The sequence below is a fragment of the Hakea prostrata genome, chromosome 1 (genome assembly GCF_041222555.1).
Source record: "Hakea prostrata isolate BN-2017 chromosome 1, UWA_Hpros_2, whole genome shotgun sequence".
In the NCBI taxonomy this organism is placed as follows: Eukaryota; Viridiplantae; Streptophyta; class Magnoliopsida; order Proteales; family Proteaceae; genus Hakea; species Hakea prostrata.
In genome coordinates, this window is record NC_142600.1 from 11,861,890 (window position 1) to 11,885,746 (window position 23,857).

The following is a 23,857-nucleotide window of genomic DNA, read 5'->3' on the forward strand; positions in this document are numbered from 1 at the left end:
AAATATAAAGAGACTTGTTTTTTTGGAATAAAATATAAAGAGACTTGAGACTTGAGAGACACCTTAAAACTTACTTTTTGATGGGAAAAACTGAGAGATCTTTCGCGTTATCAGCCTCCCAGAGTCCCAGGGCACCGGAGAAGCGAAAATAAAATATTGAAAACAAGGGTTCGCGAAAAAAAGAAAGAAAAGAAAGAAAAAAAGAAAAAAGAAAAAGAAAAAGAAAAGAGGCCTGAGAGAAAACAAGAGAAAAAGACTAGTAATTTATATTTTCTAAGCTTCTCTGCCTTGTAACGGCCGCGAGGCTTTGGTTTGGGTAGTACGTCTTTCTGTTGTTTGAAGAATTCGATTCCTAAAAGGGCTGAAACCCTGCAAAGTTTCAGGTGCATTCCTCTATCTTGTTGTATAATTGCTTCTTATTTTTGTTTTAATTTGTACTCGAGACAATTCCTTGATATCTTGTGTAATTTCCTGACAAATTCAGAGATCTCGCAGAGTTTTAAGGTGGTTTCTCCCTTTATTTTTTCTCTATATATAACTTTAATGAGTTTTCTTTTTCAGTCGATCTGGTCAATTTAATAGGTGAATGGTCTGGTCACTACTGATCACTCGCTGCTCGTTTGATTTCGCTATTTGAGCTTATTTAGCATGTCCTTTCAGTTTTCTTCCGCCGGACTTCGCGACAGTTTGTTTGCCCTAGTTTTGAATTTCATCTCGGAGATCTGCCTTTTCTACGCCAATACGTTTCAGTTTCCTAATTTTGATTAGAATTTCCCTCTGGCTGATCAAATTTTGAACTGGAGAAGTAGTCCTATTCCGGTGGTCGAGCTGAAAGCTGACCAGCTCAGCTTGATCATCGTTGTGCATTTGCATGCTTTGACGCAGGAGCATTTGGGTTAACCTAGTAGCGTCTTTAAGGTGGTAAAGGAGAAATCTTGTTGTTTCAGTAAATGAGTGTACACATTGGCTACAATATGGTGCAAAACTTCATGGGCCTATAGTTCTTAAATTAAAGTTTAGTTTTTCATTCTTCAATTTTTGGCTGGTTTTTTCTGTTCAGTTACCACTCACTAAGAACATGTGAAGTCTTAGGATTCCATAAGAAGCATTCAACTAGTTTCTGAATTTGTAGTCGTTGTTGTTAAGGTTGTATCCTGGAAGCCAGTGCACAATATTATGGACAAAACCTACAAATCTAGTTTAAAAATTGATAAATGACTATGTATGAGTTGGATTTTAAAAACCAATAAATTTCTCAGATTAAAGTTTAAGAAGATAGTTAGGAGAGCATGGACTAAGAAATATAAGGATCTTTATAGCGATTTTGGCATGAAAGTGGGGGAAAGGATATCTACATAAACTACCAAAAGTGAGGCAAAGGAAATGTAGAGGTTTCAGTCATATCTGATGCATTAAAAAGTGAAGATAATAATGTTTTTATAAGTGACGAGTTATTAAAGAGAGATGGAAAAACTACTCTACGACTGACTTAACTGTAAACGATATTTTAAAATATTGTAATAACTGCCAAGAAACATCAATATTTTGATACATGCTAAAAGTTAATGTATGTAAAATTTTTTAAGATATCATGTAAAATGCCAAGAAACCTCAATATTTTTGATATCTGAAGTAATGGAAGATTTAAACAAAGAGGAAATAAGCAAAGTAGTCAGTCTAGGTGGTATCATCAAGTAGAGGTGTGGAATAGCTTAAATTTTTGTGTAATAACATGGCTAGGTAAGCTGTTTAATAAGATTACCACAAGGAAATGCCAGATAAGGGAGGAAAAGCATTGTGGTTCCTATTTATGAAAAGTAATTGCAGTATTCAAAGTTATTATAATCATTGAGGGATAAAAATTACAAGTCCAATTGTAAGCTGCCCAAGGCAAGAAATTTAAAAATATCAAAGGACCAATTTGGTTTTATGCTAAGAAAATCAACCATTAAAGTTACTTATTTGCTTAAGAATATAATAGAAACATTTAGAGAATGTGAGAAAGATCTCCAACTAAACAAGCTATTTATTTGATAGTTCACTTATTCAGAAATATGAATCTCTCAATTTTTATTTTTATTTTTTATGGAAAGGCTTGAATGATGATAGATTTCTTCATACAATCAATTGGGCTTCCATCTGACTGCCTAAGAAAGGATGTATGGGGCTGAGAAGAATGATTTAATATAGCGGGTTCCTCAAACTCTTTTTGAAAGTGGGTTCATCATAAGCATTTTTGGGTGGAATGGTTGTTCTAGAATTCTTAGGAATGGTTCATTTGGATAGCTTTGTGTTTGACGGATTGCTCCCAGACTTGAAGAAAATTTTGAAGCAGAGGCTCCTAGTGTAGGAAGTTATAAGGGAGTGGGGGTAGAGTTGAATATGGGCTTTCAACATTATTATGATTGGATAACTGGCATGCACTAGAATTCTTCTTCTGTGGGGATAGAACTTATTATTCTGGAATAGAATCAGGTGAAGGATGGGACTCCAAACCTGCAATTTCTTCAAGATTTATTTTCTGTGTGGGACTTTTTGGACCAGGTTGTCGGGAGACTGAGTGGGAGTGCATCATGTGGACGGAATCTAATTAAGATGTTTTGTCTTTAGTTTCTGCTGGGAACTTCATCAGTCTTGGGTACTTTCTGTCCCATGGTACAGCCTGGTCTGGTTTGCTGGACAGATTCTAAGCTTTCTATTGTTACATGAAATGCATTTATTCTTTGCTGAGTATTGGTTTGCTTAACCAAAGAGGGAAAGTTGATTCAGGCTGGGTAGTCATGTCTGCTTCAGAAAACGAATGTGCTGCAGAGAAGTAGTGAAATGGTGCAGTTTGTTAGTGTTAAAAGAAAATGGTGCTAGCAAGCCAAGAACGGCTTCAATTGAAGGGGCAAAGTAAAGTCATGAGTGTGTGAGAAGTGGCTTAAATAGGTTACCATACTGCACTGATAAGTACAACTTTGCTCTTCTTAACTGTGTGGATATGCTGCATGAATAAATACAGCTTGACTGCGCTAGTGTGCTTAACCATGTAAATCATGTTCTACCTTGAGAAACTAGTTGTGACGGACAGCCTTCTCTTTAATATTCTGCCTTCTGATAATGTCTTTGTTGAATGTAATTGATGCTACATGACTTAAGTTCAATGTGAGTATTGATAGAACCCTATTTTTAAAACTTAAAAGAGTCTCAGGCGAATCCCTTCTTTATTAAGTATTACTTTTTCCATCGATCTTGTTATTAAGCTTAAAGACATGGCGTAACAACCGGTCTATTGTCATTCCCTTCCCCTTGTTGCTTTTGCCCGAAAGCTCAAAAACACCAAATCTGCTCTCCGATCCTGGAATTCCTCTTCTTTTGGTAACATCTCCTCCCGCCTCTCCTCCTGTCGTTCAGAGCTCGCTAGGGTTCAAAACCTTCTCCAATCTGACCCTAGTAACTCCTCGCTGGCGGATGAGGAGAAATCTCTCTCCTTGGACCTCTCTTCCCTCATTTCCCAAGAAGAAAACTTTCTTTGTCAAAAGGCTAGGATCAAATGGCTCGAGCTTGGGGATGCTAACACTGCGTATTTTCATCGCTCCCTAAAAGCTCACCATAACTTCAACTCCATCCTTTGTCTCCTCACTGGGAATGGATCCTGGATCTATGATCCCCGTCGAATCAAGGCGGAAGTCATTTCCTTCTTCTCCCACCTTCTTTCCCCGTCTTCTCTCCCTCCTCGTCCACCCTTCCCCCATTCCCTTCTCAATAAATTTGTTGACTCCTCCTCCCTTGATTCACTTAGCTCCATCCCCTCTACCGAGGAAATCATCTTGGCCATTCTCTCCCACAAGTCTAACGGAGCCTCCAGCCCCGATGGCTTCAATATGGGTTTCTTCTTGGCTTCTTGGGACTTCATTGTGGATGACCTTATCCATGCCATCCGTAATTTCTTCTTCAACCCTTCCCAACTTTCCTTCATTAACCATACCTTCATCTGCCTCATCCCCAAAAAGCCCGGAGCCACTTCCCTCACCGACTTTCGTCTCATTTCTCTTTGCAATCTCCTTTATAAATTCATTGCCAAAGTCCTGGCAAACTGAATTTTGTGAGTCATCCCCTCTCTTGTCAGTCCCAACCAATCCGCCTTCATCTCTGGGCGTAGCATCTTGGATAACATCCTCCTCTATGAGGAGATTGTGCGAGGTTTCGATCGTGTTGGCCACTCCCCGGCAACACTCCTAAAGGTTGACCTCCACAAAGCATTTGATTCTATCTGCTGTGACTTTATTAATGAAACCCTCTTTGCCATGGGATTCCTCCTCCCTTTGTCCATTGGATTGAGATTTGCATATCCACCCCCCACTTCTCTATCATTACCAATGGCTCCCCTGTTGGATACTTCCCATCCCGTGTGGGTATCCGTCAAGGTTGCCCCCTCTCCCCTTACCTTTTATCCTTGGCTCTTGAGGTCCTCTGTCGCCTTCTTCAATCCAAAATTGATCAACTCCTCATCTCCCCCATCCCTAAATGCAACTCACTGAAACTCACTCATCTTGCTTCCGCAAATGATCTCATGATCTTAGCAAAAGCTGACCATTCCTCTATCTCTTCCATTCTTGATGCCCTCTCCTCCTTCGAGTCCCTCTCTGGTCTCCTGTTCAACTTGGATAATCTTCGTTGTTTCTTTTTGGAGTTTCTGACTTTGTTCGTTCCTCCCTTCTCCTCCTCCTCCCTGGTTTTAGGCCAGGCTCCTTCCCTGTCACCTACCTTGGCCTCCTTCTTATCCCCGGCCGCCTCACCAGCCATCATTGCTCTCCCATGCTTGACCACATTAGGAAAAAATTTCAACTCTAGAAAGGCAATCTTCTCTCCTTTGTTGGTTTCTGCAGTCCTCCTACTTTTACCGGTGTGGAATCTTCTCCATTCCTAAAGCCACAATCCGAGCCATGGAGTCCCTTTGTTGTGCCTTCCTTTGGAAAGGCCAAGAATCCACACGTTTCCTTCCATCCCATCAGCTGGATCTCTGTCTGTCGTCCTAAAGCTAAAGGGGGCTTGGGCATTCGACGTATCTCCAATATCAACCTTGCCTGCCTTTTGAAACTCATCTAGAAAATTGCCTCCAGACATAATTCCATTTGGGTTTCTTGGGTATACTCTCACTTGCTAAAATCGATTCCATCTAGACTGCTCCCATCCCCTCCAACCCGTTCTAGGTCTAGAGAAAGCTTCTCCTTCTTCGCCCCCGGGCCCTTCCTACCATCTCAACCCAAATCTCTTCTGGTTCCTCTACCTCCTTTTGGCTTGACCCATGGCATCCATCGGGCATTCTCTTTACCCTCTTTGGCCCCCGCTCTGTCTATGATTCCCGCATTCCCAAGCTCACCCCCCTCTCCATCTTCATCTCCAATGGTTCATGGTCCCCATCCCCAAGTGTGGAACTCTCTCCCTCCCCTTAATGCTGACATTTCCCGTGACACAACCATTTAGCTTCCTACCAACAAGCTCTTCACCTCCTCCTCTGCTTGGAACCTTCTCAAACTCCCTTCTACCACTGCACCCTGGGCCACCCTAGTTTGGTTTAAATGTCACATTTCTCGTCACTCCCTTACCCTTTGGAGAGCCCTTAACTTAGCCCTTCCTACCAAAACCTTCCTCATTAGCCGTCACATCCTTGTTAACCCTAATTGCAACCTTTGTTGGACTTGTCTTGAAGACCTTGAGCATCTTTTCTTCTTATGCCCCTTCTCCCGATCTCTTTGGGAGAAAGCCCTTGCTTCTATTTGGCCTAGGTCGAGGTGCTCTTATGGCTTTGCTCGAAATTGGGCCTGGTGCTTGCGAGCTTTCCCGAGCTCCACGCTCTGTGACCGAGTTGGCAAGCTAGTGTTTGGTGGGGTTATCCACCATTTATGGTAGGAGCGAAATCTTAGGCGTTGGTCTTCCAAATCTCGATCCCTTGATATGATTTGGAAGGCTATCTGTTTTGAGGCCTATTCTAGTCTTCTTTTTATCCCCAGGAATAGGCTAATTGTTAGTGCTTGGAGTCTCACCTCCTCCTTTAGGCCTCCCCCGTGAGAGGCTTTCTTCCCCCCCCCTTTCTTCCTTTGTATTCTTGGCGTTGTTGTCTTTAATATATTTCTTTATTCATCCAAAAAATAAATAAATAAATAAATTGTGCAGCTTAAATGCAATTTGAATAATTGTTATTAGTATTACCATCACATGAAATGTTTTTTGATTCTATGGTTCCAGGTCCTGGTGGGTTTGACTGGAACCGTCTCATATAAGACTTAGTAGAAGTTTGCTTAAATCATTGGATACGCGATCATCTATTCCATCATTTCATGGGAAATTAAGAAACTGAGTACCCTTTCTGGTGCTTGATAATGGTGGAAAAGTAAAGTATTGAACATTATCTTTGAGATATACAGAAGCTCTGAGAACATCCCAATACAGGGTGGTTTTGGTCAAAATGACCCATTGAAATTGAATCCCATGACTGAATTGTGATTTGATAGATTGACTTGCATTCAGTTTCCTTCAAACTATATCTTTGCATTTTTAGACAACAACAACAACAACAACAAGCCTTGTCCCAACTAAATGGGGTCGGCTACATGGATTCTTGCCCTCCAATCGGTTCTGTTCGAGGCCATGCTAGATACATGGCCTAAGCTATACATATCCTTTCTCACCACTTCTCCTAAGGTTATCTTAGGATCTTTGCATTTTTAGAAACTTTTTAAATCTCTTCACAACTCTCTGTTAGACTGAGAACTTCTCAATGCTTGTACAACTCCAAGATAATTCTAGGACTTTACTCTTCTACTATTATCCATGAGTTTTGGTGCTTCTCATGTGCTCTATCATCAAACTATCCCATTTTGTCATATAAAAAGCTCTGGTGATAAAATTCAATTTCCCTTTCTTGCCCTTTTTCTTTACAATACCCCCATCATTTTATAGCCTTAGTTTGTTAAATGAATTGGTGTTTCAGTTGACTTGTTCATCATTTTTCCTCCTAATGTTTTGTTGGTGTTTCTGCTGACTTGTTCATTGTTTTTTCTCCGTTTAATGTTTTGTAGCGCCAATTACCAGTTTGGTTGAGATTTCTGAGTTTCAAAGGATTTTGATTGCTTCTGATGCTGATAACTTCTGTTTCATTCCCATGAGCTCTACAGTTTCGACATCTTGGGGAATTGCACCATCCAGGCTTGACACATCAGAATACCCAAAGATGCACCCATCAGGTTCTTTTGGTCAATCTGAACCTGAGTACAATGAGAATGATGAGACAGAGCTACTGTCTGTGTCATGGAATCAAGACTATGGTTGCTTTGCTGCTGGCACCAACCAAGGTTTTCGTATATATAACTGTGACCCTTTCAAAGAAACTTTTAGACGGGATTTGAAGAATGGGGGATTTGGAATTGTTGAGATGCTGTTTCGCTGCAACATACTGGCACTTGTTGGTGGCGGAGCTAATCCCCAGTACCCGCCCAACAAGGTTATGATCTGGGATGATCATCAGAGTAGGTGCATTGGTGAATTTTCATTTAGATCTGAGGTTCGTGCTGTGAAATTAAGACGGGATCGCATAGTTGTTGTACTTGAGCACAGGATATATGTGTATAACTTCATGGATCTGAAGCTTCTTCATCAGATAGAGACTTCAGCAAACCCAAGGGGACTGTGTTGCCTTTCACACCATTCAAGTACCTCAGTACTGGCATGCAATGGTCTTCACCGAGGACAGGTTCGGATTGAGCACTTTGGTTTGAAGGTGACAAAGTTCATTAATGCTCATGATTCCCAAATTGCATGTTTAACGTTGACAATGGATGGACTTCTTCTTGCAACTGCCAGTACGAAGGGAACTTTAATTCGGATTTTCAACACAATGGATGGTACTCGCCTACAGGAGGTAAACACTCACCAACCAACTGCCCCAAACAAACCTATAGTCTTCCTTACATAATGTGAGAACACTCTCAGTTCTCTGTAATTTCTATTATGGTAAGGTTATTTTGTTTTTTACATGGTAATATGGTTAGCAATCTATCTTACAAAGAGCTTAAAGTATTCAACAAGCTGCATGTCTATGTGACTCTAAAACCCTAAAGATTTTTTTTTGCATAAAGGTAAGCTGATTTTGTATTAAAAAAATTATAGAAATCACAATTAAGTCATAGAGAATGATGAATTGAAATAGAATCAGATTAAGAATGGCCAATGGCTAGCCTTCCACAAGAGAAGAAGCAAGGAGAGAAATAGAAAAATTGAAAATAGAAGTTGGCAGACCAATTGGTCAAGTTGTTCTAGTTGGCTTCATAGTATCATATTTATAATAGATAAAATTATGGTAATTGCAATAAGTACGCTGAATTATGTGTTTGTATGGATAAGCTCTTGCTGATTCTTAATTATCCACCCCCCATTTTCTCCTTCTGAAGCGTTCACCCAAAGGCTGCGTTTGTTTGCTGGAATAAAGGTGGGGTGGGAAAATTCTTGAAAAAAGTGTAGATTTTTTACTTTTCCCTTAAATCTCAAAATGGTAGATTGTTTGGTTGCTTGGGGTGGGAAAGTGGGAGACAAGTTTCCTTGAATCAAGGAAACTTGTCTGGTGATGTGGCAACCCAACTTTCCCACCCCAAGCCATTTTAAAACCCCACATATTTGGTAGGACTTTGTGGGAAAGTTGGGAAAAGTAAAAAGTGGGACCCACCACTATCACTTTTCCACAAAACCCTTTCCTTCTTCCTCACCCCACTACACATGGGACCCCCCTTTTTTTTTCCCACCCACCTTTGCAAACAAACGCAGCCAAAGGGAAAATAACAATTCTCTTTGAGCTGGAGCTTGTTTATCATCCATATGCCCAACTTGTAACAACCTTGAAAGGAAACAAAGGCTTTGGTTAACATCTCACCAAGTTGACCACGGAATTAACAAAAACGAGTGGAGATCTACTTCCTCATGGCAACATCTTAGTCAAAAGGACAATCACCTTCTACATGCTTGGTATGTTCATGAAAATAGGATTATTGGCAATCTAAATAATGATGATTGCCACAATAAATATTAATTATCTTAAGAATCTAAGGGGGTTTGCTGAATTATTTCAGGAAGTAACCATAAAACCATTTCTCAGACTAGAAGTTGTAAGCATTGAAACTGAAAACTGCAGGAAGAAGCTCTTTGCTTCTAAGTTTGATTCCCATTTCAAATGGGAATTCTAATTAAAGCTAAGATCAAGGATATGACCTGGTCCCATTTAACCCAATACTCAGAGAATTTAGAAATAGGGACCATAATTAGTAACTTAGTGGTTTATGGGTTCATGTAATGGAGGGAATGGCGGAATATTTCGAACAATTAAATTCAATCAGCAACTGATCGATGGGAGGATTAGCAAACTATACTAATAGCTTGGTTGTGGAACATCCTCAGCTTGACTTTCTCAGCAGCAACTTGGGAACATTAATAGCAGCGAACAAGAGAAGAAGAGGAGCATAGAGGGACTTAACTGATGTGAACCCGATTCTAGGGGAATCTCCTAGAATTTAGGATTTGCCCAGAATCTTCTAGCAAATCATCTTGTTAAAGTAACCGAGGAAGGGGGGTGAATAGGTTGCTACTAGTGGATTTACCCCCTTTTTTTAAATTAATTGCTAATTCAAGTTTAAGTTACCAAATTTAAATGAAAATGAGCAATTACAATCAACCCTCAACACAAAGAATTTTATAGTGGTTCGACTTAGCAGGTCTATGTCCACTCCTCTCTTGGTCTGAAGAGAGATTTTTACTAGTAGTGACCTCTTTCAATACAATGGGTAGAGGATCAAACCTTTATAATCTATGTTCAATAAGGCAACAACATCCTTTTCTACAATCTTTGTTTAGGTAGGCCAATAGCACCCTTTTACAATTTTAATCAAACCTAGGCTAGAATTAAACAACAACAAAACCAATTACAAGAGTTAAGGTATGATATTACCTTACAAGGGGTATGACACTTTACCACTTGTGTGAGAGTGATGCAATGAGAGTGTATGCTCAACTCAAATGGATATGATTTGCACCACAAGTATGACTCCAAAGCCCAAAGCCTTCAAGCACCACAGCCTAGCTTCAATAATATGTTTTACTTCCTTGGGACAAACTTTATGGAGTGGGTAAGGGAGAGAGAGACAAGAATGCAAGTAGATTTTGAGAAATTGAGAGCAAGAGAGTTTGTGTATCCTTGGTAGTTAATGCACTTTGTAGAGGCTTTCAAATGAGGGTGTTTTGGCTTAAAAGGAAGTCCCAAAAGTGCTGAAGTCTAAGTCCTAACAGATAGAAACTAGCCAGTTTTCTATCTAAAACGGTGGGCCATTTGGTAATATATCCGTTAATATGACCGTTGGGTCATTTCTGGACTCGCATACAAAAATATGCCTCTGAGCTAGCCATTTGAGCTCAAACGGCAGGCCTTTACTTGCTCAAACGGGCTGTTTGAGTCCAAATGGCGTTTTCAACAGTAAGGCCATGCTCAATTCTTCAAGGTAATTGGTCCTTCTAGCCACCCCTAAGTCCATAAATGACTTTCCTAACCTATCCTAGGTCAGTCTAAGTATATCATGAACATGATATGATGCATGTGTGCAATTACAGGATGAATTTAGTGTCCTCAATCCTAGGTGCACTTCATCTTCATCTTCGGCTTGATTTGATTCTTGAGTCTTCAGTTCTTCATTGTCTTCTAGCTTCAAGTCTCAATATGTCCAGACTTAGTTGAGCCATTTCTTGGGGCTTGAACATGCATTTGAGTTGGGTCTTTGTTGCTGTCTTGATCAATTTTGCCCTTGATTCCATGTTCTTCATTTTACTCACTTGGCTTGATCTAAATGCACACAACTCAATTTAAAAGTTAGTATTTGTGTTTGGTACCATCAAAATCACTGGAGGCTGATGTGGCAATGCTAACATGGCATTTCCCCAACAAATCTAATAATTTTAGGGGAACCTATGGGTAGGTGGGAATTGGAAGGAAGTTAAAGAAACACAATTGGGATCTAAGGTTTGTTAAAGGTTTCACAAGAGTCTCCTTTCTTTTTTCTTTTTCTGAATTTTCTTTTCTTTTGTTCTGTTCTGCTGCCAGAACAGAGAATCCGAGGGAGAGAGGGAGGGTTTTGGGGGAACTGCAGGGGCTGGGAATGTTGGGGCCTAATGGAATCACGGGAGGGTGGTTAAGGGTCTGAATCGGCTGGAAGAGGGGGCTGTAAGGTCTGCGAGGGCTAGGGATGGTAGGTTCTGCCTTGCGCACAACAGGGGAGGGGGCAGGGCTGACTTGCGTGGGCCTGGAGGGGGATGGGGAAGGGTTAGAGGATGCTGTAAATGCAGGGGGATGAGTGGGAAGGGGCTGCGATGGGGGTGGGGGTGTCTTCTGAAGGTTACACAAGAGAAAAAGGGGAGGGGAAGGGTGTGATCACCTACGGAGGTAGGGGAAGGGCTGGGGCTGTGTATGCTTACTTGAAACTGCTGGTGATGAGAGAGAGAGCTGCTGATTTGTTAAAGAGAGGCTGCTGCAACTAGAAACTATAAATCCGCCAACTCGCCAAGGCCCTCCCAAAGAGAACGCTGACTTGTTTCCCACAAGCAACATTCAATCTTTATTCAATGCAGACCAAAGTTTACAATCATAGGTTGGCTTATTTATAGCCTTACATCAAAAGATAGAACTTAACTCAAAATGGGAGACTCTATTTTGACTCAACTAGCCTTAGAGACCAACTGAATTAGGGTTTCCTTTATAAGTTGGGATACCATTTTACTATTAATTCACAACCACATAAATAAAAGGAATTCTTGTTGAAATAAAAAACTAACTTATGTATAAGAGTCCTCTTTAAAGAAAGACTCTCCTTACCTAAGTAAATCACTGCCACTAATAAAGGCAAATTCCAATAAATAAATAAAAGAACTCCTAAAAGATAGGAACTCTTCTTGTAAAAAGAGTCTTATCTTAACTAACTCAATCACAACTCAAATAAGGAACTTAAAATGGGCGGGGATTGTACTAGAATTCTGGAATTAGATTCCAACAGTGAAATAGGGCCTAAAAACCCAAAATACCTCTGTCGTAGGGTTTGGCCAGCTTGCTTTGGTGGGCCTTGGGACCCACTTTAGGGTTTGCCAGAGGGGTCAAGCTGTGGTCACACCATTAGCCCTCTCAGCAAGGCTCCTTCCTAGGATTTAGCAGTCGACAGCGAGGTTCCGCGTAACTATTCTGCTCTCACGACGAGGCCCTGTCCTTTTTATAACTCAAATTGGACAAGAGAATGGTAGCAGCAAATCAAAGCTACTTTCATTGGATTCATCATTAATCTGGGCTGTGAACAGCCAAGTTCATATTTATAGAGCAAAGGCATAAGTTGGTTGGATCAAGAGAAGGTGCGCGCAAGCCGTGGTGGACTGTTTGCTCAATAAAAAACAAAAACCAGACTTGCTGAGTTATTTAGCTAATATTTCTTGAAACTTGTTGAAGCTAAAATTAGTAACTGTTAGACTTTATAATTCAGCCACATGCATGAGTAAGTAAAACAAAAACTAACTTTTGGAAACTACGAATGACATGAAAGTAGTAAGTAAATAAGATCTTCACAATTGACATCATGTGGTCTTGGACCCCACAAGATCTTGTAGTATCCTCACTCAAAAGGCAAAATAAGGACTGCAACACTGTTCAGATGAATGGTTTTTTGGCCCTTATAGAAGACCTGCTAGTCTGGTTTGACTTGGTCTAGTTGATCCAAGTGAGCTGGTTTGATCCTGTCCTGTTTTTCATCAAATCCTTTTATTTAAGCTAGTATGTATAAAGGCTTTACTTTCTTGAGGTGGAGGGTGCTGCGATTGTCAACTCTCTTCTCTAGACAGTCCCCCTTTCTTTCCCATCTCTTCTCTTCTTCTTCAAATTCTGGTTGCCGTAGTCTTTCATCACATCGTATTAAATTAGTAAAGAAGGGGGGGGGGGGCTGTAGAATCTGCAAATTTCATTTGCCGATTGGGGCATTTATGAACCATTTGAAGGTTAAAGGCATATTGCTCAGTTTGTCTTGGTTTTACTACTGTGTTACTGGTGCTCTCTCTGGTATAGACTGGATCAATTACTTGCCTGAAATTGATTGCAGAATGTATTGAACTCTGTTTTCCTCCTATTTAGTTTTGAGATCTGCAATTTGTTCAGTTGCAGTTCTCTTCTTCTGTTGCTGTTCAGCCTGCCATAGCTACCATCTATTGATTTGAGTTCTTGACTTCTGTTGGGGTTAAGAAGTCCTCTTCCCACAATTTATTGGTTATGGGTTCTGGTTTCCATTTTGGCACAACCAAGCTTCTGGTTTTGCTAGTTTCATGGCTGCTCTCACAATTTTAGTTTATCAATTGCAGTTCTTTTTTTGAAAAATGTTACTAGTTATCTATCCTAAATTTAAAGTGGACTGCTACTGAAAAGAAGGCTCAAAAGGCTCAGAGAAATCCTGCTGCAACATTGACTCCTTTGATCTCAGCATCTAGCCATCGGCTATTTGTCACATCCCGCCCTAGATCCACCAAGGGGGTACCCTATCTGGATTACCCGGGGAGTGAATCACGATCCCGCCGATCAAGTTTAGGAACGATCATAGCCACTTAGCACAATAATATAATCAAAAGCAAGAACAATTCCTTGTATTCGAATAATTTAATAATAAAAGTTTGGAAAAGATCTTAGAAGGTTTCACAAATAATATCAGAGTGCGGAAATGATACAAGTAGGACAAATAGTCAAAGTGTGAAAAGGAAGGAGGAAACCCATCCTATAATAATAGCGGAAGGTAGATCGACTAAAATTAAGGGTTACAACCGGTTCCCAACATGACAAGGGAACAGACTAAACTACGGTCTCAACAAATTAACTAAAAGGTTAAAAAAGAAAATGGGACGATATCCCAACACTAGCACACAAGTGCAAAGGTCGAACTGCTCCAGATAAGTCCCAATCTCGGACTACTAGTCTTTATCAACTTGTACACCGTGACCAGTGGGTTCGGGTCATCAACTTGGTCTTCAGAGTGTTGACCATCATAGTCAACAATGGTGGTACCTGCAGTAGAGTCTAACAAAAATGTTGCAAAAAGGAGTGAGTTCAAAAGAACTCAGCAAGGCAGGTTATTCCACAATAACATAGATACATGATACAAAATATAGCATGATGCAATATGATATGAAACACATGATGCAATTATGATTCTAACTCTATGTATGCTAGTCTCTATTGGTAGACATGCTTTAAATCAATATGATATGAAACACATGATGCAATTATGATTCTAACTCTATGTATGCTAGTCTCTATTGGTAGACATGCTATAAGTCATAGCACCATACTTCTTTGGGTCGTCTGTCACTCCCCCTCAATCATACATGATATCTTGGGTCTGCCGGGGTAATTGGGTAAAGTCCTCATCAAAACCATAGTTGGGGATTTAGTCACCACTCTCTCACATCACCATTGGTATAAGTATTGGCGCATGTCACGGCGAAGCCTAGCCCAATGCAAGTCATCTACTTAGTCATATCATGTCAGTTCCAGATACGTCCATTCCTCGCCCCGGGCGATCCTTTCCGGTATCCTTCACACTAGAGTCAGCGTAATCCCGGATTACGGACTCATCAACCCTATTGGTCATCCACAAATAGTAAACAGGAAGCTCTCACATCCCCCACGGATATGACCCACCGATCCTCGAGCGCCCGTGAGCCCAAGTCTAGCTATTTGCAACCCTACCAATAAATGGCCCCTTTCGAGTATTCGTAGCATGGTTTATGTCCCCTACCAGATTGGTTACCGGCCTAGAGCGCCCATCAAACCAGACACTACCGTGGGTCGTTCGGTCTCAATGCCCTTTCGATTTGGGTCTAATATGACAGGGACATCCTAGCGATACATCTAGACAAGTCCTATATATGTCATCCAATAATTCGGAAAAACGTCGATGGGCATCTTCGGAGATCATCCCATACTATTCCCTCCGATGTCCAAGGACAGAAATGTCAATATGACATTTCCCAATCCTAAATCATACCTATTCAATCACATTCTCAATTCCATCATATCATACAGAAATGACATTTCATTATATAGAAAGATATATAGCATAACATGATCAGTTACATATGAATTTATTAAGAATACATAATCATGATAACAAAAGAATATGTAAACATGGCACTACTATACTTGAAGTACTTATAACAGTCATATAATGTAGGAAATACGATAAAGAAGGTAAATCTACTAAGTCTCTAACATAGAAGCAAGAATCACATAATCTATGTAGTTATGGTAACAACCGTCCTTACCTTAAGTCGTGATGATGATAATCCAACAATCTCAAAAGAATGATCCAAAGATGGTAATAAGACCCTAGACAAACATAAATGAAAGGTTAGAAAAGAAATCGGAGGTCGAACGGGTCAAAACGGAGCAAGGTTGCCGTCAGCAACAAGTTTGGTCAATGGTCCTTGGTCGATGGCATCGACCAAAGAGGATCGATCAAAATTGTCTTCGGGGCTGCATAGTGGGTTTTGGGGATTTTGGTCCGAAATTGGTCTTCCGGGGCTCGGATCGATCCGAAACTTGGAGGGAATGCTAGGAATAGTAGCAGGAGACTATGTAGCAAGAATTAACATGATCCAATGGTCAAATTGGAAACCCCCAAATTGAGGTCTTAGGTTCAAACTTGCAAGAATCATGTTCTTCAATGAAATCAATTGCAATTGCAAGAGAACTTAGGAATTTAATCAATAGAATGATGAACAACAGAATAAAGACAATTACTAACATATAATCAGACCTAATTGAAAAAGAAAATCAGATTAAGAGATGAATTCATGTTGTAAGGAAGAGAAAAATCAAAATAAGAAAGCAAGAACATCATGTATGAGAATCATAGCATGGAAAGGGTGAAGAGAGGTTTAATCAAAGCAAAAGAGCTTGTAGAAGAGGTTGCAAGGTTGCAGCACCTTCTTCACGAACTCAGTAGCAAGAACAAAATGAGGTAGAAGTAGATTAGAGAAAGTGAGAGATTACATTCCTTGGAGAAGAGATTAGAGAAGAGAGACAATGATTCTTGTAGAAGATCATCACCCAAGCCAAGGAGGAGCCTAAGAGGAGCTTTCCCACGTTCTTAGATGTTGAAATGAGTGAAATATGGTTCTAGGTTCGAGGTTTCACTTAAATAGATGAAGGAATATCCAAAAAGCATCTTTTTCTCGAATCTGGGTAACTTTGGTCGATGGTCTTTGGTTGATGGCATCGACCAAAAAGCATCGACCAAAACAGGTAACAGGTTTCAGCAGAAAATCCAGAAATAGTTCAGCAACTTCGAACAGGGATTCGGAGGGCTATACGGGGTCAAATTGAGTGAGGTTTTCTCCTACAAGTCAATCAAGAAGTCTAGTTTCTAGAAATACCTTTGGATCAAGCATGGGAGATCATTAGGTCCACCAACTAAGCTCACCTTCTTTGATGCGCAAGCAGGATTTGCCAGACATAGTTCAACAACTTCGGACAGGGATTTGGAGGGCTATATGGGGTCAAATTGAGTGGGGTTTTCTCCTACAAGTCAATCAAGAAGTCTTGTTTCAAGAAATATATTCAGATTGAGCACAGGAGTTCATTTGGTATTTCAACTAATTCACCCCTCTTCAGTGCGTAGATTTGAAACTAACACTGACAATCCTCTCAAGTGAGGGGCATCATCGTCAATGTCCATGGGCTTGGGTTCCGACACCAAATCATCAACCAAAAAGGTCCACAAGTCTGTTTTCCCCCACTTTGGGTCTTCGGACCTACAAACATAACATATTTCGGACCGGGTCAAGGTTAGGATAAGGCCAGATATTACAGATCTACCCTAAAGGAAAGGTCTGGCATGACTTCTTAAGGCTTTCAAAGATAATAACATTGAAATCAAGGTCCAACTTTAAGGTCTAATATCAAACAAGTCTTTCTTTATCCCAAAACAAATAGGGTGTCCTGGCTAGGTTTGGGCTGGATGTCACACTATTGTTGATACTTGGAGACTTGAAACAACCGTCTTTTTTATTTCGATTTGGTGTAGACCTGAAGGCTATACTCTCTTATCTTCTAGTTTCATGTCAATGTGCTATCTTAATGTCTAGCCATTAATTTGGCCTGGGATTTTAACACTGTATTCTACATTTGAAGGCTGCTGTTTGATGATTATATCTTCCCTTTGCTTCAATGTTGCTGTGTTTATTAAAAGCAGTTTATTGCCAGGTTTTGGCCCCTACTTTCTGCTGTGCAATAGGGATTTATAGCCACTGCCTGTTGTTCTAGCTAATACTGATATCAGCTTTGAAGTGCTACCTATTTGGGTTTCTGTGATTTTATTTGCCATAAATGTAGTTCATACTTAGCCTCAGTGGCCAGAGGTAATTGATTGTCTTGAGTTTCCAACGTGTAGCTGGGAAATAGGAATAAAGGGGTGCTCTTTGATGCAACTTGAAGATATCATGAATAAATTAATTATTTAGCTGTAGTTACACTAGAAATCAATTAAGTTCTTCATCGGATTCAGAACGAAGATTCAATAAGATAATCAGATTTAGGAAAATAACAAAGGAAATGTCTATACACTTCATCTCAGCTTGGCCAACAACTACAAATCAATTGCATAAATAGAGGAGATAATAGAATATTTTAGAGCAGGTAAAAAACCCTCAAGTTTTCTAGAATGCAGGGATCTTGGATGCGTGATCAAATATCCACCATCTTCGATCTAGTGAAGTCAACAATTAGACTGCCATCCAGTGGGGCAATGACCAGGGGAATGTAATAATGTGGGAGTGGAAAATAGACTGGGTCAATTTCAATCAAAATATTAGCTAGTTAATGCTCCTCCATGGATGATTCTTGAACAATAATCAAAGCCACTACCTTTTTTGTCACTGGTGGTTCATCACATAGTTCTTCCAGCCATCATTCAACCATTGGGAAAAAGTTATTGAACGAAGACCCCATACAATAAGATGTGATCAACGATTAATTCTTGAATTCTTTACATTGTTGCTGAGGTTCTCTCTGCTATTTGCTTCAACTATTTGCAAGCTTTGTTGCACGTACAAGAGGTTAGGACCCATGATATTAAAAACTAGGTGGCTGTAATTCTAATACTAGTTATCAATAGATCCAGATTATAAATCTGAACCACAATTGGCCCTTTTGATCAGATCTGAGATAAATAAAGCAATTGCATTATTAGGAAAAGATTTTTCTGATCATTGGAAGGAGAAGAAAATTAGATGAGATTGATCTTCTTGGGAGAAACGAGAGACGAAATGTGTAGAAGAAGAGAGAAGATAAATCAGGTTTGAGCTATACCAATCTGATATTCACTCAACAGCACACAAACTTTTTCTTAGAAAAAACATTTCTTTATTCAAATCGGCTTAATTAATGAGGCTGTATTACATGTATAAGGATCTTTTAAATCCCTTAACTGATTTATAAAATGATCCATAGACACAGAACCGACAATTAAGTGAAAAATAAACAAAATTCTATCCAATTATGAAAGTTATCCAACCCATATACTTTACTGATCCTGTCTATGATCCTCATTTTATGGGCTTATAAATTAAGCCATTATGATGAAGCCGCAAAAAAATAAAAAGCCCATCCTAAATTATAACTACATATATGTTGATTTCATCCCATTAGATTGCCACCAACACTTCCTGAGCTTGTGCATAGGCCTGCATACAGGCATGTACCAGCATCATATGGTCAAAGATAGCCAGAATTTAAAGAAAGTCTAATATTGACTAGATTAAGCCACTGGGTTTTGTTTATCCCCTGCTGGTCCCAAGCCCAGATAAGGAAGAGGGTTGGTGCATCAAGTGGCAGGTAGCATTGTAATGGCCATTCCTTCGATTATGGATCTGAGAGTTGCAAAAGAGGATCCACATAGTTGGCCCCATCTGGTTCGTTGTCCAAGGCTGATGGGTTGATTTGTGTTCTAAGCAGTCAATATATTAAAGCTGTGGTAACACCAGCACATGGTATAAACTAGAAAGACCAATAAACTATGCTAGCAAAGTTTGCCCTGCGGCTGTGAAATTCCTCTGGAAATCACTCTTTCTTAATTTCAGAACCCAAAAATTGTGGTACATTTGCCAAGGGACTAGGAAAAGAAAACTGTACAATTATTAAAGGTGCCCATGGGACTGCTTTTGTTTGCCGATAAGAATTAAACTAAAGCAGAGAATTCTATCATATGATTAGCCATCTAATTTGAGCACAAGGGTGTGAATGCAATATATCTGATACCTCTTCATGGTTGACTATTGACTGATGTAGTTTGAGTAGGTGATATCTGATTATTGATGAGGTCTGGTATACTTTTAGAATTCATTTGGTTGGAGCACAGAGTGAGCACTGAAAGAGAAATGCATGTACATAGTAGTGGGTCAATGTGATGTAGGATGCATGCTCTTTCATTGGTCGATTTTCATTTCAAGGCAAGTCCTGCAATTCCTTCAAGTGAATTTAAAGTAATAAAAAAATTACATAAATGCCTTTAGATTTATACAGGGAAGTGATGTTCTTCTAATTATATGAAACTTAATCTCGCATTTTTAGAAAACCCATTGTTGTTTTGGATTGAAAATTTGACCTGTGAATGGGTATAGAGTTGTCTATAACATCAAAAGCCATTTGGGGTGATGATGATGACTTAATATCACAATTGTTTGGTGTGTTTGGTTTTCCTTGTATCCCTGTGACTACTTTATGCACACTGCTGCTTTTTGTAGGTTCGCCGGGGGGTCGACAAAGCCGATATTTATAGCATTGCTCTATCTCCTAATGTCCAGTGGTTGGCTGTTTCCAGTGATAAAGGTACTGTGCATATATTCAGCCTGAGAGTGAGAGTGGTGGGGGAGGACACAGCAGACCATTCCAGTGCCACTCAAGGGCCAGCATTAGGTCACCAAAATTCTTCTACTTCCCTTGATGCTCTTATATCTCCAAGCACGGGTGCCAATCCTGGATCATCGCTGTCTTTTATGAAAGGTGAGCACAATTTATCCAGAAAAGTTTGCAGTCCGCTGAAAAAAATTGGATGACTAGACAAGTAAAAAGGAATCTAATTGGATTTGCATTAGGATTTTCCCCAGAAAATTTTCCACCAGGTGTGCATATTAAGATTGTCTATAGTATTCAAAAGACAAACTGTTCTCTGAACATATTCTGGTATTTATCTAGAAAACCTTATTAATTGAAAGAGGACTTGGAAATTAAGCTATATTATATATGGAGAATGGAATGCCACCTGGGCGAGTTCCTTGCATGCCTCCCATCTCCTAGACACAGAAACTGCTATGAGCATTTGAAATTTCTACCTTCACAAGGGGATAAGACAGTTTGTCTGTCCAGGCATTGGAGCTACGCTAGGGGCATGACAAGTAGCATTATTTTTCTCATAATGTGTTCTCTAGAAACCTGATAATGTATTTTACTTTTAACTTTATTTCATTGTTCTACAAATTTTCAAATGTTGATTCTTCTATATCTCATTTTGTGCCTAACTTTAATCTGTTTCCATATGTTGTGGTTCTTCTTATCAAAGGATTGCATGGGCTTGTGGTTTGGATTTACAAAGTTATTTAGTTGCTCTATGTTTGCGTAACAAATTATTTATTTGAAATGCAATAGGGGTTTTGCCTAAGTATTTTAGCTCGGAATGGTCGTTTGCTCAGTTTCATTTGCCGGAAGATGTACGCTTTGTTGCTGCATTTGGATCTCAGACCACAGTTGTAATTGTTGGCATGGACGGGAGGTATGAATCCATTATCCACTTACTTCCATTTCATTTGGTTCTTTCTTGATCTTTCTGTAGCTAGTGTTTGTTCTGACCCCTGACCTAGCTAGCACTTGTTCTTTTGGTATTGAAGAATCCAAAAATATATTTCTAAAAATTAATTGGTTGATGAAAGCTAGAGCTGATCTATCATTTGCCAAAAATTATGAGTAAACTGAATATTGGGATTTAAACTAGTTTCAATAAAACAACTTAACACAATGTCAAATGCTGGGACCAACACCAGTCCATCTCTCTCAGAATTGGGATAATGGTTACAGGCCACATTTATTTTTCTTATATTATCTTCTTTAAATTCAGTTGAATAGAACTTTGGGCTTCTACAGTTTTTCTCATTGATTTTATCATTTTAAGAACACAATAATCTTTTGGGATTATTCAGTATTTTACCTCCGGCCTCTGGATTTTGAAAGAAGTAGGATCTTTTGACAATGAAAAACTGAACAGCATAGCAGAAAAATGGGGAGGATAGTCCTGTGATGATGCAACTAGTGGTTATCCCCTCCATCTTTTGACAACTTGCAAGTATACCATTTAAGGAATGGGGGGGAGGCGAATGGTTCCTCATCTGACGCTCCTAATTAGTGTGTTTCTGCGATGCATGGTTGTGCTTAATACTTCTGCTAACTGATTATATCTTTTGTTTAATCTTTGGTTTCTGTCCGCCAGTTTCTACAGGTGCAGTTTTGATCCTTCGAAGGGCGGAGAGATGTCACAGCTGGAATATGTCCGATATCTGAAAACTGAAAATCGGCCAAAATGAGGTGTTATCCGAATAAATGCTACCATGAAATCAATCTGCTTTCCATATAGAGTCGATCTCTGTAAATATTTTCATGTTATGCCATCACATGAAGAACTCTCAGTAATTGTACATATTATTACATTATTGTAAAGAGTCGTCAAATTTAAAAAACCCATTGGAAAAAGAATATATTTATGGTCATTTCAACAAGCACATGATTGTTTCATAAGCTCTTTTGGTACTGGTGAATTTTATTCGTGTTCTTATTTAGAGTTCGTTCTTAAATTGTTTCTCAAGTGTACTAATTTCAGCAAATTCCAAGTCTGGCTGTGGTGACTGATCCGATGCCTAGAGCTAGAGGTAGATCCGGAATTCTCTTAATAAGATTGTTTGTTGATGCATTATCTCCCACACTCGTTACCCCTTGATGACTTAAAGATAAACCGGTAATTTCTTTAGTTTATGCAGAATTTGGTCGATCTAGCTAGAAATTGGCTGGACACAATTCAGATCTTGACTCTAAGAGAGGTTGTACTGTGGTTGGTAGCTCCATCCGCTAGCAGCGGTGGTGGGGGAAGTTGCCGATGCTGATCTCTGGCGTAGAAATAGAGACAGACATCTGCTGCGGTGAGTTGGTTCCCTTCATTTTTATTGCCTTGTAGGTTGGTAGAAGACAAAACTCAAGCCACCCAAACATGAGATGGAAAAACAAATTGAAACAGCTAACGTTATGGTTTTTTTAGATCAAATATGAACATTAACAAGCAGAGCACTAGAAAGGAGGAACGAGTGATACAGTGAGGCTAGCATCTTGTAAACCTGTTGGGAAATCAAATCCCGACATAAAATCATCACCAAAGATGACAGCACCAGCAGCCAGTGCTCCAGCTCCAGCTCCCATTGCAAAGTTGTTGGGTCTTCCAGTTCGGCCAGCAGGACCTGGACCTGGCCCAGAAGACGGCAAATTCAAGTAATTCTCCGGCAAAGGATCTGTTCTTGGGAGGAAAGTCGGCAAATAACCTACGTGAGAAGGTGGTGGTGGTGGCGGCGGTGTCCGAGGAGGATGATAACCTGGCCCTACTGCTGATGGGTAGCTTGGTTCACCCATTGATGTCTGGTTTTGGTAGTTTGCAGGGAAAGGCATGGGATGGGCGTATGGAACGTTCATCCGTGGGTGATTTCCGAAGTGGTGGCTGTCTTGGCCTGCATAGGGTTGAGGTGGGTAAGGTCTTGTTGGTCCATATTCCATGGAGGTTGGGAAGTTGTTATTGCTGTGATCTTCAAGCAGAATCCCTTCTCCTTTGCCATAGCCGTCACCTGCACCTGCAGAGTAGAATTAGAAGATCCAAACCCATTGAAAGACCCAACTTAAACAGAGTAAAATTTTCTGCAATTCTCATACCTGTGTAACGAGTGACTCCTTCCGTATCCCCAAAAATCCGAATGCCAACATCAACAAATCCTTGAGGCTTACTGGAATTCTTCTGGTGCCGTAATTGGAAGCTGCCCACTTCCTCCACTCCTCCTTGCTTGGAAACGCCTGAACCTCTGACGTACTTGGCCAGGAACTCTTTCAAGAGAATGGTAGCTGTCCCCTGTAGCTTCTCTCTGAGAAAGATGGGATCTCTGCTATAGACTTCAACCTGTAGAGTTAGATCTTCCAGGTTTGGTTCTGAGTCATCAATGAGCTCGGAAAACTTGGTTTTCCAAGTAGGGTTTGCATTTCCTGAGGCGTCAATCTTGGTGCAGTATTTGTTTTTGGGGTCAATCCATCCAACAGCAAACCACTGGAGCTTCCAGAGAGACGAGGTACGCCGAAGCCCACGAGCAGAGATCAGAGAGACTTCGACCCTGATTTTCGCCATGAATGCGAAAGGTATTCTGGTTTTTCAGGTTTGGCGAAGATGGAAGAAGGTGGTCGGAGAATTTGTCCTGTATTTGTGGGACCCTGCTGTTAGAAAAGGTTAGCAAAAGAAAGACTAAAGGGTCAAAAGAAAGCACAGCTGCTTTGCAAGATCAACAAGAGTTCTTTACTTGTTAGTAAAGAAAATTTAGGCCATCCCCTCTGGCTTTCAAATAGGTCTAACCAAAGGGAATAAATCTCGATGAAGATTAGCATCAGACTCTTGGGTTCGATCTTTACAGGTGTTCCTGGATTGGAGGAAGTCTTCCTTGCCAGTATTATAAAGACTGAAAGATGAAAAAAATT

The 23,857-nt window shown here is 40.1% G+C and overlaps 2 protein-coding genes across 4 annotated transcripts; one reads left to right on the forward strand and one right to left on the reverse strand.

The window, feature by feature from the left end:
- Positions 1-89: 89 nt before the first annotated feature.
- LOC149027498 (autophagy-related protein 18c-like) lies at positions 90-21,899 on the forward strand. Of its 2 annotated transcripts, none has more exons than XM_089163173.1 (5): positions 90-383; positions 7,065-7,903; positions 19,837-20,095; positions 20,738-20,861; positions 21,573-21,899. In XM_089163173.1, the coding sequence occupies exons 2-5, from the start codon at positions 7,148-7,150 to the stop codon at positions 21,664-21,666; spliced, it is 1,233 nt and encodes a 410-aa protein (XP_089019299.1). In that variant the 5' UTR covers positions 90-383; positions 7,065-7,147; the 3' UTR covers positions 21,667-21,899. The 2 variants fall into 2 exon arrangements, with proteins under 2 accessions (XP_089019299.1, XP_089019307.1); XM_089163181.1 differs by having other exon boundaries at positions 7,161-7,903.
- Positions 21,900-22,008: 109 nt separating this feature from the next.
- LOC149027499 (Calcium-dependent lipid-binding (CaLB domain) family protein) lies at positions 22,009-23,611 on the reverse strand. 2 transcript variants are annotated; one of them, XM_089163198.1, is made up of 2 exons: positions 23,051-23,611; positions 22,009-22,965 (listed from the first exon to the last, which is right to left on the reverse strand). In XM_089163198.1, exons 1-2 carry the CDS (start codon positions 23,511-23,513, stop codon positions 22,421-22,423), a joined length of 1,008 nt encoding a protein of 335 aa, XP_089019324.1. In that variant the 5' UTR covers positions 23,514-23,611; the 3' UTR covers positions 22,009-22,420. The 2 variants fall into 2 exon arrangements, with proteins under 2 accessions (XP_089019324.1, XP_089019318.1); XM_089163192.1 differs by having other exon boundaries at positions 22,009-22,971; positions 23,051-23,610.
- Positions 23,612-23,857: the final 246 nt, after the last annotated feature.

Excerpts from the sequence above, each read along its gene's own strand:
- LOC149027498 (XM_089163173.1), top strand. The coding sequence starts at position 7,148 with ATGAGCTCTACAGTTTCGACATCTTGGGGAATTGCACCATCCAGGCTT. Across the intron at positions 20,096-20,737 it reads ATCGCTGTCTTTTATGAAAG|GGGTTTTGCCTAAGTATTTT; the intron begins GTGAGCACAATT and ends GAAATGCAATAG. Across the intron at positions 20,862-21,572 it reads ATTGTTGGCATGGACGGGAG|TTTCTACAGGTGCAGTTTTG; the intron begins GTATGAATCCAT and ends TCTGTCCGCCAG.
- LOC149027499 (XM_089163192.1), bottom strand. The coding sequence starts at position 23,513 with ATGGCGAAAATCAGGGTCGAAGTCTCTCTGATCTCTGCTCGTGGGCTT. Across the intron at positions 22,972-23,050 it reads AGGAGTCACTCGTTACACAG|GTGCAGGTGACGGCTATGGC; the intron begins GTATGAGAATTG and ends TCTACTCTGCAG.